Source organism: Ambystoma mexicanum, chromosome 1q, assembly GCF_040938575.1.
Source record: "Ambystoma mexicanum isolate Mex_15411 chromosome 1q, UKY_AmexF1_1, whole genome shotgun sequence".
Classification (NCBI taxonomy): domain Eukaryota; kingdom Metazoa; phylum Chordata; class Amphibia; order Caudata; family Ambystomatidae; genus Ambystoma; species Ambystoma mexicanum.
This window is the reverse complement of record NC_090922.1, coordinates 72,194,684-72,210,383: the sequence shown is the minus strand read 5'-3', so window position 1 is coordinate 72,210,383 and position 15,700 is coordinate 72,194,684. Positions and strand designations below refer to the sequence as shown.

The following is a 15,700-nucleotide window of genomic DNA, read 5'->3' as shown; positions in this document are numbered from 1 at the left end:
ATGGGCCATTAATAACAAACACACATTTCCTTCAGTAATATTTTGGATGAGTGCCTCTTCTCATTCTTCCCAGATTTCCCGGAGCATGTCCAGGACTTCTCTGGGCTCTTTGTCATAAATTAGTTCAAAAGGGGAGAATCCTGTAGAGGCCTGTGGGGTTTTCCTCACTGCAAATAGTTGCGCTTGGGATCATCCAGTCCCAGTCTTTCCCGTCTTTTGTCTACCAATTTTCGCTGGATTAATTTCAGGATTTTGTTGAATTTTTCTACCAAGCCATCGGTTTGGGGATGGTACATAGGAGTTGGTAAGGTGGTAATATGGAGTAGCTCTTTGACTTCTACCATAAGCTTCAAACTCATCAAGTTTGAAGCTTGATTGGTTAGTATTTCCTTACGAAAGCCGACCCTGGAAAAATACGGTAGGAGGTGTTTAAGGATTTGCTCTGTCGTATTATTCCACATTGGGAACGCTTCGGGGTATCTTGTTGCATAATCAACAATAATGATGATATATTTGTTGTCTAGTCTGGATGTTTCTAGAGGTCCAGTAATGTCCATCCCGATTCTTGAAAAAGGGACTTTTATGATTTGTAAAGGATTCAGGGGGGCAGGTAATGGATGTGCATGCTGGTTTTTTGACATATTTCACAAGGTTGGATAAAGGTCTTTATATTGGCGTGGGGACCTGGCCAGTACAACTTCCCACTGATATGTGCCTGGGTTTTGGATTGTCCCAAGTGGCCCCTGGTAAGATGGGAATGCGCAATCCCAAGTACAACCTTTCGGTGGGTCTTTGGGATTACTAGCTGCATCTTTACTAATCCTTCTGTCGATGTCTCACTTCTGTACAACAATCCATGCTTTAAGAAGAAAAAGGGCCTCCCTTTCTGTATACCTTCTCCTTCCGGAATAGCTTGAAGAAAAGATTCAGTCAGAGCTGGATCATTTCGCTGGGCGGAGGCTAGGTCGGGATAGATGGTAGGCTCTTCTCCCTTCTTTTCCTCAATGTTGAAAGGTTTATCAGCTTCCCTAAAGCCTAATGTACCTTTTTCTGTTTCATCTGGTTCACTTTCTTTAAACTGAGAGAATAGCACCCTTTTCAAAATTCCTTGAGCAATTTGATCCCCACGATGTACTTCAAATGGGATTTCGCCATGATTCTGTAAGAGAACCTTTACATCCCCCCGGAAGTTGGGATCGATGATGCCTGCTAAGACGTCAATACCAAACTTCCATGCCAGGCCAGATTTTGAGGCCAACCTTATGTAAAACCCCAGAGGGGGTATCAAAATCAAATCTGCAGGAATCGTTGCTCTTTCCCTGGGGGGGTGGGGGGGACTGACAGCTTCCCTACTGCTACAGATATCAAAACCCATCAATTCTTTCATGGCAACAGAAGGGTTAGAAGCTCGGGGACTAGGTTTTTGAAATTGTAGGGTTCCCCAATTAGTTTCAATTGAGTCACATCCCACCTTGACACCATATGTAAGTAAATCTTGGTGGCAACCATAAAGTCAGACACAAGTGATCACATTTCAAGGGTGTTTATTAAACTGTATAATGGGTGGGATAAATGCCTAATCTAAACCTAAAACTAAGATGGGAGCAAGCTACGACCATCAAATAATAATAATAATACAGTCCAAGTGGAGTCTAGTCAAATAAAAAGGGCCTATACTAAAAAGAAAATATTGACTATCCTTACCGCTATGCTACAAAATAGTGTTGGATAACGTTAACAAGAAAAAAAAGAAATGTTCACAAAATAATAAGTCAAGATGGTATAGCTGGGGTCTCCCTTCCCCACTGGATTAGAATGGGACAAGGTGGGACTCCTGAGCACAATACACTTCTGGGCTTCTCCAGCACGAGGTTACAGTTCCTTTCAACGATATCAGGACCTTCTGGGGCCAGGTCTCTTTTATGCACAGTCTCTTGCTTCATAGGACATAATGGAGCATTAACAACAAACAAAATGCTCGTTCAGTATGTCTTTTTAAACAATCATTCACTGTGGACTTCCCTCAGTCGAGTTCACTCTTGTCAACACAATGTTCACAGGGTTATTATTTACCCAGATTCACAGGCATCCCTCAGCTCACATTTGCCAAATACACAGTTCACTTTGCTTTATCACGATGTAGGACTCAATTCCCTTAACTTTCCTCTGGACAACATGTCAACGACTTTCAATTGTACAAGAGGTTTGACTCGACCCTTGTATGACCACTGACACCTCAAGCCGGCCCTTCCTACAACCTTCTGGTATTTGTAGTTTCAACAAGACGGACCGGCCAGAGCCCTACGAATGAGCGCCCCGTGGTGCTGGGCCACTCTGCAACTGACCCCTTCACTGGGTTTTCTTGTAAATTCATAAACACATAAGTTCTTTGTTCACAAGTTTCTTGAGTTCATATAATGTTGCATATTGCAACTTTCACCTTGACATATTCTGGCTTACTATCAGCTCTCTCCAACTCACTGGCTGTGCCAAACTCATTGGTGTTTGTCTCTGGCATCAAGGACGGTACCACAGTAGCAGGCACGTCTCCCCGTCTTGGCTATCAGTGCGGGAGGGCCTTGTGCACCGTTGACATCTGTTACACCACACGTCAGCTGTAGTTTCCAGTCTTATGATTCATTTCTCAGAGGATTTGTGGGTCTGGGTTAGAAAGGGCAAGGGCAGTTCCTTCTTTGTCGTCCTTTCAGGTCCTGCCGCCCTTCTTCTCCGTTTTAACTGCCATCCTGGAATAGCTGCTTCCTTGTGCATTTGGCCTTGCTCAAAGTGTGCTCTCGTACTCTGCCTTTTATCCCTGTGGGGAAGGGAAAGGGCCATCAGGTGTGTGTAATGTTTGTCAATTGCCTGACTCTGCCTGACCCTTGTGTTGGAACATGTCAGGTAAACGGCTCTAGTGTTAGTCTGTTGTCTTTCACAGTGTAAGCAAGTGTTAGTGTCGGAAAAGGGGGCTGGGGGTAGAGCTTCTAAAGATCCTACAGGGTAGGATGGGGAAAGGGTGATATAGGAAAGGGTATAATGTGTCTCACCCTTCGGTATCCCACTTCCGCTCCCCGAAAAACCCCCATCCAGGTGATTCTCCCCCACTTGTCCACCCCCAGGAACTGGATCCAATAGCGATGGCCATGTCCCGGCCACCTGGATGACAGATCTCCGGGAACTAGCGGGTGAGACACCTTCAGGTTTCTCACACCGCTTACAACCTTGACTTCAACACAGACAGGTCTTGCATTGGTCTCCCCAACTCACCGGCTTTGTTGATCTTGCTGGCGCTGCTTTGATCATGGAGCCAAGGACGGTATCACAACGGCTGCTGCACCTCCCTGACTCAGTCAGTCACGTGGGAGGATCACAGGCATTTCCGACAATGCAGAATTCTTCTGTCTGGTTTCCTGGCATTACACTTGTTAATATGAAGGTTTTTGGAAATGACCGTTTTCCTCGGGAAAGGTCAAGGGTATCTCCCTCCTTGGTTTGCCGTCTTTCTCCCCTCGTTCAGCTGCCGGCCCAAAACTGTTGTTCCTTCCTGTGCTTTGCCTCGCTCTGAGTGTGCTCTCCTGCTCTACCTTTTATCTGTGTGGGGAATGTAAGGAAGGCATGGTATCAAAGTAAGACAGACACAAGTGATCACAGTTCAAGGTTGTTTATTCAACTGCAAAATGGATGAGATAAACACCTAATCTAAACTTAAATCTAAGATGGGCCCAAGCTACGACCATCAAATAATAATACTGTCCTTGTGGAGTCTAGTTAAATAAAAGGGTATACACTAAAAAAGAAAAAAAAAAAACTATTGCCAATCCGTTCCGCTATGCTACAAAATAGTGTGGGATAATGTTCACAAAAAGAAAGCAGTGTTCACAAAAGTCAGGATGTTAGGCCGTGGGCTTCCCTTCCCCCAGTTTTTAGCACAGGACAAGGCGGGTCATTCAAGCACAGCACACTCCTGCGCTTCTTTGGCACAAGGTCACAGTTCCTTTCACCAACATCGGGGCCTTCTGTGCCGAAGTCTCTTTTGTGCAAAAGTCTCTTGCCTCCACGGACCTGATATACCACAAACAAAGAAAAAGTTCCTTTCTCAACATTCACGTCAGGAGATTTACTTTTTGCCCAGAATCCCCCTCAGCTGGGCTCCAAACCTTCTTTCACTGTTAGCCTCCCTCATTTCGGGTCAGACCAACTTCCCTTTGTAGGCATCCCTCAGTCGGGTTCACACTTGCCTCAATAATCTACTCAGGTGTGTTCACCCAGGATCCCCCTCAGCCGGGCTCAGACCAACTTCAGTTTACAGACAATCAAAGACTTTCAAGCGTACACGGAATTCAACGCAACCCGCTGCAGGATCACTTCGATTTTATAGTTCAACAATTCTTTCCCACTCAGAAGATGGGGGGCACCAAACAGAGACCTTCGTGTGAGCACCCACGCAGCGCCGGACCACTCTGTATCTGGTACCAATCTTAGTTTCACCAAGTTCAATTATATTCAAGTTCTCTTTCTTCAAACAATGTTGCTGCTTGCAACCTTGAGCATAACACAGTCCGGTCTGCTATCAGTTTCTCCAACTCATCGGCTGTGCTGAAGTCATTGGCGTTGCTTTGCTGCCGGAGTCAGGGACGGTACCACAGTGGCAATCGCTTCTCCTGGCACTGGCTATCAGTGCGGGAGGGCCCAGTGTACCTTTGACACACACTACACCGTTTGTCAGCTGCAATTCCCGGTCTTATATTTCTTTTCCTTGAGGCTTCTTGAAATTCGTGGTTCTGGGTTGAAAAGGGCATGGGTTGTCCTCTCAGATCTCACCGCCTTTCTCCACTGCCGTCTCAGGATAGCTGCTTCCTCATGCGTTTGGCTTTGCTCAGAGTGTGATTTCGTGCTCCGCCTTTTATCTTTGTGGGGAAATGTAATGGGAGTCAGGTGTGTGTAGTTAGTAATTGCCTGACTCTCCCTGACCCTTGTGTTGGGACGTGTCAATAAGCTCTGGTGTTAGTCCGTTGTCGCTCATGATGAACTGTCTGTGAGAAGGTGTTCGTATCAGAAAAGGGGGCGGGGGTTGAGTTTCTAGATACCCTACCTGGTAGGATGGAGAAAAGGGGTCATAAGGACGAGGCTACCACGGCTCACCCTTCGGTGTCCCACTTCCACTCCCCGAACACCCCCCATCCAGGTGATCCTCCCGCACTGGTCCACCCCCAGGAACTGGATCCAATAGCGATGGCCGTGTCCTGGCCACCTGGACAGATCCCCAGGGACTAGCGGGTGAGACACCTTCAGGTTTCTCACAGAAGTCGCTCACCATCAAATGATAAAATGAAAGGTGAAAACAGGGTTTTTCCTAATCCTCTCCCTACAGTCACAAGGAAAAGTTACTTACTTGTATTCCTATTTCTCCATCATGTATATATTCAGTGCATACCGTGAGGAACCTGAGGGCGTCCTCACTTCTTTTTCCCCTGGATCTTCCTCTCAGGTGGCCAGGGAAAGGCCATTGCTTTTGGATCCCGACCCCGGGGGTGGATATGCGAGGGAGGATCACCTGGGTGGAGGGGGGTGGGGAGAGGACCTCCTTAGGCGAGACATGGTATCACCCTTTCCCTTTTTGAGTGAACTGAAAGTTATTGAAATCACTTTTGACTGCCGCACAGAGTAAAAAGCAAGTTGAATACCCATGAATAGAGTGAACGCAAAGTATTAAATGTGGCAGATACCAGGGAATGGATTGTATGAAACAAGTATTGGCAAACTCAAGAGAATACCAGGAAGGGTATGTGGCAAGAGCCATTGGAATACAGACAAGTGTAACAAAGTGAATGGTGACTAGGAAAGTCACAGTACAGTTTCGGAAGAGTTTGACACTGGGGAATCAACTAAACATCACTGTTTAATGGAAGCAGTGGCTAATTGTTGATGGAAGCAGTAAGAAGGGGTATCGGTTGCGTGACCTGTAATGTGTGGACAGGGTGGTCCGCCAACTGCACCTAGACAGAGTGCCCTGCATGGAAAAGCCAATGAAACTGTGCATAAAGAAGCTTGTGTTTTGCAACAGCCTTGCATGTGAAGTTGAAGTCAAGAAACAGAACTGCCTAAGTGAACTGGTACAAATTATTGAGCTGAGAAGAGTCCCAAGGAACTGTGTCAATTTTGAAAGCAGTAAGATTTGAACTCTTGGGGAAGGGAACCCCGAGCTGGGAAGTGTCCCAAGGAACTGTGTTGTCTCTAGAAGATTTGAACGGGGAAGGGAACCCTGATATTTTGTGAACTGTTTTGAACTTGGAGAAGGGCGAGCTAATCATAAGCCAAGAGCTGGAAGAAGCTCTGAACTTGCTTTTGGACACTTTTTTTGACGCGGACAGCCCTACATATTGTATACAATTAGTTGTGAGGTCAAGTATAGGTTTTGGACACAGACAGACATGTGATTTGGACTACCCGACACAGACTATCCTTAGTTTTCCTTTGGAAGGGAAATCCCACCTGAGCATAGGGCAGGTTAGGCCTTACTCCATTGTGCATTTTAAGTTAATACATAAATAAATGTGAATCTGTTGTCTGTCTACTCCATGATGCCTTCACATAAATAAACACTGAATATCCGCCACTGTTTGCAGTATTTCAGAGCATTTTAAATGGAGAAATTTCATTTGCTATTTGAACCATTTATACAAAGATTTGAAGAAAACCTTAATTTTTACAGTTTTCCCAATTATAATACACAATTACATTGCGTTAAAACATGCCCCTTCTCGCCCCTAGAAACACTTGTCTACTGGCGCGTTATAAATGCCATATCATATCAGATCATTGATCATACAAAAGGATAACATGGGAGACAGGCTGCCATATAAAACTGAAAGTATAACACTGACACATTAAGGTGCCCAGTCTGCTCTGGTATTCTGTGATACACCAGAGTGGCAGCCGATGCTCAGTTAATTGTGATGCAAGGCTTTGTACTAATCTTCTTACTCATTTTCTTAGTCATATTCCTTCCTGATTTCTCATGGGGAGGTAGGCGTGGGTAGGAGGTTTATGAACTTAATTTTTAAAAAACAATTATGATGGATAACTCGGCGTACAAGTAACTTTTCCCTCTCCAGAACAGGATCTATCTGAATAATTCATGAACAGGAATGACTAAAGATACCCCAACCAAACATTCAAAGTGGGGTAGGAAGGAAAGAGTTAAATGATGAGAGAAAAGGGAATACTACTCTAGAAGAAGAGGTAACTAAACACATCCTTAAGAGATGATTGTCTCATTTGGGCATCAGCTTGAGCATTAGAATTAAGGCAGTAATGGGCCACAAAGATAGACTGGTTTCCAGGTAGCAGCACCAAAATCTCAGAAATGGGTAATTTTCTTGAAGGAGCTTAGTAGTACATTTTTCTCAAAAATAAAATCCTTTGTTTGCCTGGAAACTTCCCGCCAAATTAAATAACTGTTTGCTTTATTTGATCAAAAGGAATAGACTTCTATTGACTACAAATGGAGCAAATGACCCTTAAACTTAATCAGTCTCTCTGGTTGGGATCCAAGAAGTCCCCCCCTTTCCGTTGACCCATGCTGTATTTGCAGTAAGGCCGCTCCATGGCTATCACACTCTTTCTATTCACTTTGTCCCCTTTAGGCTCGAGTTGGTTATATGTGATTTTCTGTTCTGTCCTAGCAACGGACCACTGGTTCAGGGACTCTCTAAACTTAGTTATTTTCCAACCATGATCTCAGACTTTGGGACCATCAACCAATGGCTCAATTCGCTTATCAGTCTTGCCACAGACTTAGAACAAATATTGGCACTTTACGTTGGGCCTCATTACACGGTAGGCGGTAAGGGTTTACCGGTACCGGTATTTTACCGGTACCGGTAAACCCTTACCGCCTTACTACGAGGTCCCTTTGCGGGTTGGAGAATTTAACGCCTGCTTTTTGCAGGCGTTAAAAACCAACCCGCAAAGGGACCAGGGAGCTAATTACGGTACCGCAATTTGCGGTGCCCTAATTAGCACCGTCCCCATTCCCATTATGCCCTATGGGGCAAAAATGGGAATGGGGAAGGGCAATGGGGGAAGGGGGAATTACCGCCCCACCAACCTTGGAATAGGGCGGTAATTCCCCTTTCCACTAAGGCGGTGCCAGTATTTTACCGGCATGGACCAAGGTGCTAATAGCACCTTGGTCCACCACCGTCCGTGTAATGAGGCCCTTTGTCTCTCAAGGACTTGAAATCAACTGTTCTCTATCCATATAGGCCAGATGTGCAACCGATGATTTAGTTGATTCACTTTCATGACCACAATTAAAATATCAATAAAATACAGTACATTAGATAAAAAACAGAGGTAAGTGTGCAGCAGAATATGTGAACTTTGAGTCAATAATTTGGACAATTAATAAAACTAACTGGAAAGTCAAAAGCTCGCAACCTCACTATCATGGCCACAATAATCTCAAATAATACGTAACAGTTAGGCATGAGACTTGGCTCCGAGCATCCATGTTCTGTGAATATAATGTGCAGTTGCCCTAACATGGATATCCAGACACTGACCCAAATATCTAACGGCGCTAACTGCTTGCTGAATCCCTGAGTTTCTCCAAAGTGGCGTCAAATACTATTTTCTCAGGGCTGCAGACCCAATGCAGAATAACAAAGTGCATAACTGTCTCAGTGCCCTCCTCGCAGAGTGGACAAACGCTCGAATTGCTTGGTGAGCAGTTGTGTTACTGAGACCACTGGAAGAATTCCCAATAGAAAACGCAAGTACAAAGTATTTTCAAAAGCTGGGAATATCAGATCAGATCCAAGTACAATTTGTGTCCCGCTGTGTGCCTCAATTCCAGATAGCCAGGACCCCGTCTTAAGGCAGCAGCTTCCACCAGCAAGATTTCTTTGCCACTCGGTTTGATCCATTCTTTTAATATCAAACTCGTGGATGGCCTTATATTTGAAGGGATTAGTCAAATCCAGCAGATCAGGATCCTGAAGAGAGATCTTAACATGAGAAGCCCACTGTAGATTTTGACCACCCGCAATAGCTAGGAGGTGGAGTTCTGCATTCCGGTATCTCGAGACCACGCTGTCTTTGTAACCGTACCCAGAATAGGGCTGGCCTAGCACGTATCTAGGAAGCGACCAGGGCAAATCCCAGCTACAGGGAAACCAAAACTGATGGAGTATTACCAGATAGCAATAACAATTTATTCAAAAATGTCTGTTCAATGATACCTAGCTTCGAGAAATTACAGTACTCCCACAATTCAGAACCATACAGAGCAGCAGGGATGGCCTGTTTATGGAATAGGTCCAACGCAGGAGAAATTGCAGCTCTGCCATGTTTGGCGTGGAATTCCAAGATTGCTCTACCAACCTTCTCTAAGGTGGTGGACGATTTAATAACCTGGGCTTCCCAGCCACCCTTTTGCTCAAATCTCAGCCCTAAACAATCATAAAATGACACCTGTTCAAGCACAGAGCCTTCAGCTTCCACCTTTAGTAGCTTAATTTTTACACATTTGGGTCGGAAGACCATAACTTTAGACTTTTCAATGTCAGATCTAACACATTACATTCCTTCACAAAGACAGACAGTGTTTTTAACAGCCCTTGAGGGGATGTTGCTATGAGAACCGCATTGCCCGCGTAAAACAGGGCTGGGTATTTTGTCAAATTTTGGGGCAATCTTGACCCTCTTTCAGTAGAATGACAATCACTTCTTGTATATATAAGATTAAAGAGGAAGGGAGACGATGTACAGCCTTGTCTGAGCCCTCTTTCGACAAGTAATTTCTCCACCAACTCCAAAGCGTACACTAGCCGTGTTTGAGGAATAAAGCTACACCAGAGGCTTTGCATTTATGCAATATCTGCCATAGAGTGGCTCTACAGACTGAGTCGAATGCAGTTTTTAGGTCAACAAAAGCAACATACAGACACATCTTCTTTAGAACAGTATATTTTTGTAATAAAAGAAAAAAACATGAAACACTGATCAATTGTTGCTGTTTTCTCTGAAGCTCACCTGAATATCGTGAATTATGCTGCCCCTGTCCGCCTAGTCCTGAAGATGTTTCAGCACTACCTTACCAAAATGTTTACCAATGCCGTCCAGAAGTGAGATTAGGTGGTCATTTCCTGGGTTGTCTTTGCCACCCTTTTTTATAAATAGGTATAAACACTGCCATTCCCCATGGATTGCATTAAAAAGCCTGGAAAGTACAGGGGCCAGATAGCCATCTCATCTTTTAATAAGTCAATCGGAAATAAGGTCTGCTGTTTTTCCACTGCTTAAGATATTTAAGACTATAACCACCTCTTCAATGGTCACTGTCAGAGTGTCAAGCTCTGGGGAAATCCCGCAAAAAACAATTGGCGGCGAAGGGAGCTGAATGATGTGATACAAATTGGCAAAGTGTGACCGCCACCCATCCTCATTAATATGGCAGAGTAGTGACTGGTCACCCTTCAAAACGCTAGTCGTCACCAGTTTGCAATTGTTAATTTTTTACGCGCTTAATACCAGTAGTGGTTTCCAAGCATCGGATCGGTATTCAAACCTTTATTGCACTGCATTGTCTTGCTTCCAAGACGAATGCGTTGCCCCTGAGCAACCCTTCCTTCATGTCATTATAAAAAATTTCAAAGGATTGGTTTGTATATGATTTTTATATCAAGAGGAACAGAAGATACAAGTCCTATTATCAACCTTCTCATTGAATGAACTTGTATTTGTAATATTTTGGAAATGAATGTGCAGAAGCATCCCCATGCATAACTCATGCATATAGAAATAGCCTTTAGATGTCTTCCAAAATAGATAATTGTTCAAGGCCATTAAATAGATTTATGCTTTTTGTTACAAGGTCGTAGGTAACCAATTGCACCTGTACCGAAGTATCTCTATCTTATTTGATTAATATTTTTTTTATTAGGGGAGGATGTAGGCCCAATTGGTCCATCTGAATCCAGAGAGTGATCACGGTCGACTCAAAGGTAGTTGAAAAATCTATGCAAATTGTATAGAGAGTGCTTTCAAGGTGCATACTATACATTTTGACTGATCTTTGGAAAAATGATCTGTAGTTGACAGATTTATTCTGAATGCAGTGTGTTCAATCAGTTTGATGTAATTTTCTTCATAGCATTCTATAAGAAAGCCTAAAAGCTGTATGTTGATAATGTTCCCAATAGGGTCCAACAACGTTGTCAGTTTTGTGTGTTGCCGGATTGGTGCGGCAGCCCATTTGTGACTACCTTGAACTACACTACCATTCTATAAATACAGAATTGAAGTGGTAAGAAACAAGATTTAAATACTATCCCAAATATTGATGCAGGTCTTATTTAGTTCAAGGAAGATGGTGATCTTCTGCCAGGCGATTTCAACATAACAGTTTATGCCAGCGTTTGTTGCTGTAGTTAAGTAAGCATCGTAGTAAACTACAAAAGTTGGTAAATTTGCTTCTAACATAATTCTGTTACAAAGACCAACCATTCATATTCCCAGCTGGTGGCTGCCTCAATCGTTCTACTTGAAACAGTTGTTGAAAGACGCATTCCAGAAAGCCCTTGAATTTAGCGATTACAAAATCAGACCTTCTGAAATCACCATCTTGATTTATTTCTCTTTTTAGTCAAGAGTTCATTAAAGACTACTGCTACCAGAGGCTGTGTGTCTGTCCAATTTCTGCAAAACCTTCAGCACAAACGCACACTACTTCTGAAAACTCAACACTACCCATGACAATACAAATGTTCTTACCTCACTCTGCAAATTCGTCTGACAGTAGTCTCCTAAACCCACACTGCAGCAAACAGACGTCACTCACTCCCTTGTGCATGCATTTGGTTTGGCCACAGTACCTCAGTTCGGAGTATGTACTCAATATGATTTATCCTGTTTCAAATATCCCCTTATAGTGTGAAATTAAAAAGAATACAATTCGAATTTAATTATATTATCTGTTTTTAGAATACTTGGTAACAAATTTGTCGTTTATACACAGTATGTTTTATGAAATCCATAAACGTGTTTTTATATTTGAAGTTTTTTTATGCTAATCGTATTTAAGAGCCATCAGCAACAAAATCCTTTTATGTAGTGTATATTTTATGGAACTTTTTTCTTCTTTTCATAATATGATTTCTTGTACTTAAAGGGTTTTTTTGCCGAATAAAAGTCTGAATGAATATTTTTTTTTAAAAAAAATAGGTCTGTCATCATTGTGTAGGACTCTGGAGGTAGGCTGCTTTTTCTTGCTCTCCTGGCTTCTTGTCCCTTTTCTAAGAAACACCAAATACTTTGCTTTTCAAAATGGTAAGAAAAGAATAGTACTGAGTGTGGTGCAAAGTGCACTTGCCGTGACTGTAGAGAAAGCAATGTGCTGAGTGACAGTTAGCCACCTAGGTGTGAAGGTGAGATAGACACTGAAGACACAGGTGTACTAGAAGGTACAGCGGCAGACCAGTCAAATGAGTTTATAGGAGTACAATAGGCTTCTTTCAAAGGATGATGTTAAAGAGGGCTCAGTGCCATAATATTTGACAAGTTTCTCTAGAATGACCTCGAGCAATGACCTGAAAGTCCTCCGCTTAAGTTTTGCAACTGCCCCGTTTCGGGGCCCCACATGAACGTTGGATATCACTAACATTAAGATCCAGTCTTGGAAAAATTATTTCTATTTACATAGGCGGAGTTAGTCTATTTAGGCTCAGTGAATATCATAAAGGGTCATGCAATCCTAACCTTGCGTACATGGACATTTCCAAAACATATGAAATGTATCAATGTTTTGGTTTATTCATATTTTTAAAGCGCACATCAGCCCTTAACTTTAGTTTATTTGTATATAGTTTATGTTAATCAGTTTTGCTCCTTTGTTTATTTTAGAACAATTTCGATTCATACATAAACAATTGTCGCACAATAACTGTGTCTCTTCACAACTACCGTCAACAAGGGAGTCTGTGGTGAATAGCAAATATTGTAAAACCTATGTAACAGACAGCACAACCAACATTCATTAACATTTTCATAAAACATGAAAAATGTGGTGCACAGTACACAAAATCCAGCAATGGTCTAATTCCTATATTCAAAAACCCCATCATGTTTCTGCATCTTGATATTATTGTGCAGACATTCTTTCCGTGTAGGGGCGAATGGTTATAATAATCCTGTTTACTAGGGTAATGAAACACTAGAGGAGCAGTGAAGCATTCTGGGACATTACTAAAAAAAAAGGGAAAGTAAAGGCCTCTCTGTACTTACTCATTCCTGGGTTAGCACACAAATGAGTGGCTGAAAAACGAATGTGCACAATATATACAGGATAACCAGTGGATACATGAAAAGAGAACTTCAAGGCAGGTCTTTGTCACATACCTCTGCCAAGACCATCTTCATAACCCCAACACAGAACACAATGCTTACCTGCTGGTCAGCACAACCCATGTCTGAGTCGGTTCATCAAGTCGGGACAGCTGGAATTGCAGGCCCTTGGCAGGCGTGCCTGATGCCGTGTTTAGTACGTGGACGGTAAGTGGGCTGTCAGATGAAGCAGACATAGTTTTACACTGCAGAGCAAAAACAGAAGAGCAACAACTGAGGTTGTTTTTTAACTAAATCCTTTGCACAAGAAGGATAATTTCAATCTAAAACCCATGCCATGTGATTTCAGAGTACACACCATGGCTCTGGGTCCACCGCATACTTCTGTATGGTCCTACAGACTTGGAAATACACTTCAGTGATGACCAAATATCGATGGTTGGCGAGAAAGCCCCTTCAGAAAGGGTACAGCAGGATTACCTCAGTCCTTTATTGTAGCCCCGCCTGCTTTTTCAGCATTCAATTGCATCATTATGTGAAGCCCCTCACACCTGGTGAACAATATATAAACAAAGACACAAAATGTGCACTTGCCACTAGCAAGTTCAAATTCCCCTTTGGAAAGTTAGAAATCGTGTGCATGTGGAGAGCTGGAATTCCTTCTGGAGGCAGGCGACATCTGCATGACAAGCAGCTTGTAACTTGAAATGTGTACCTCTGTGTAAAATAGTTTCATCAGATTGCAGCTTGTTGTTACAAAACAACTTATTCTAGAACATAACTACCACTGCACACCCAGCTTGGCCATTTTTCATTTATAATGTTTTACAGTGGTCCTTAGTATTTTCTCATTCTAGCATCAGCTACACAAATAGCTCAGTTTTTCTATAGACTTATAGCTTGCCGTAGTGGGCTACACCAGCCATTATCGACCCAGAGATGAAGTTCAAACCTTTAGAGTCTGTGGTTTTATTGGCGGCAGGTATAGCCCAATGAGGTCGCCCATTACTGCCTCCCAACCTTCAACGCCCTACCTTTTAAATAACCGTGCTCCTGGAGGATCTCATCCACAACCGCAACTCCACAAGTTAAACCTTGGGTTTACATTTGATAAACAACTCCCCTGTCACACCCAAATAAACTCCCTACCCTCATACACTTCACTACCACCTACACATCCTGTCCCATTATGGAAATGAACCCCCCACCCCCAAAAATCAATGCAGTCAGCTGATAAATATTATTTCAGTAATATATACCACAAAACCATTGAAATAGGAATTAGCAAAAAACATTAATAGTCAATTTCATAACATTCAATATTTTAAAATCTGCAAAAATACAATTTGACCCAAGGGTTGTGCAAATTAAAATGAACATTCATTTGTAAAAGGGTTGAGGTCCTTCCCCTATAATCTTTGTCTTATATTAAGATCCTGTTGTACAAACTGCAGCAATGTCCAAGTACAATAGGGAGACATTTTTAATTCCTAAGAAATGGTTTGAATGTTCTTTGCCTAACCAGTCTATACTTGGAACAAAAGCATAAAAAGCATTAGCAATGCTTCACTATTAGGTAAAAATGAGGGAAAGAGTTTTCCAAATAATTAAAAGTAATGCGATTGGAAGTCCATCTGGCAGGAATCGAATTTAAAGGAATACAATTAAAATGTTATTTGGGGATTAAAAAGTCAATGCTGCATGTAGGGGGACCATGTAATGTATGTCTGTCTACCAAAACATATGGTGGTCATTTTGTGGTACTAATTAATTGGGTTCAATTTTCTCGAGTGCTTCCCTCTTTCTTTCGAAACCGGCTACAATGCATTTCTTCGGTAAAAAGGAAGCTCCTTGTCTAATCCAGGCAGATGTTCAACTAAAATTGGAGTGAGGGAACAAAAGGGGCAAAACCTCCTTTATACATGCCACAGCTGAGCTTCGTCACTCTCCCAAATATCCTTTGTAACAACTACGGTAAATTTAACATGGCTACTCTGAAAGCTGCTAAGAAGTAAAGTAACAGGGGCTAAAGGGAAAGGATGTTTAATAAAGGCCATATCCAATTCCATGTGGCAGGAATAATTCAGGGATGACAAAGGTAGATTGAGTAAACGTTTACAGAACCAATCTTCAGTCCTTTGTAAAATGTTTCCATTGTCAAAACTCAAAATGGCTTCCGTGTATAAAGCCAAGGAGGAAATACATGAAGCCTATACTTAATTATGTGCGCCTGAAAGCTTGGTGCGAATTTGAAAATCGCTCCAAATGCTTAACTGATGGACATGGGCAGGCAAACATAATGAGTGACAAATTCTCATGCCCAAGTAGTCAGAGTTATCAACATTAGTAATTGGCT

At 42.6% G+C, this 15,700-nt stretch overlaps 1 protein-coding gene across 1 annotated transcript in view; it reads right to left on the bottom strand.

The window, feature by feature from the left end:
- The window catches only part of LOC138524997 (cadherin-1-like), a 472,038-nt gene that overhangs the window by 70,653 nt on the left and 385,685 nt on the right, over positions 1-15,700 (bottom strand). Inside the window, exon 10 of the mRNA XM_069635551.1 lies at positions 13,447-13,589. Within this exon, the coding sequence (XP_069491652.1) occupies positions 13,447-13,589 (143 nt within the window). The remainder of the gene's footprint in view (positions 1-13,446; positions 13,590-15,700) is intronic.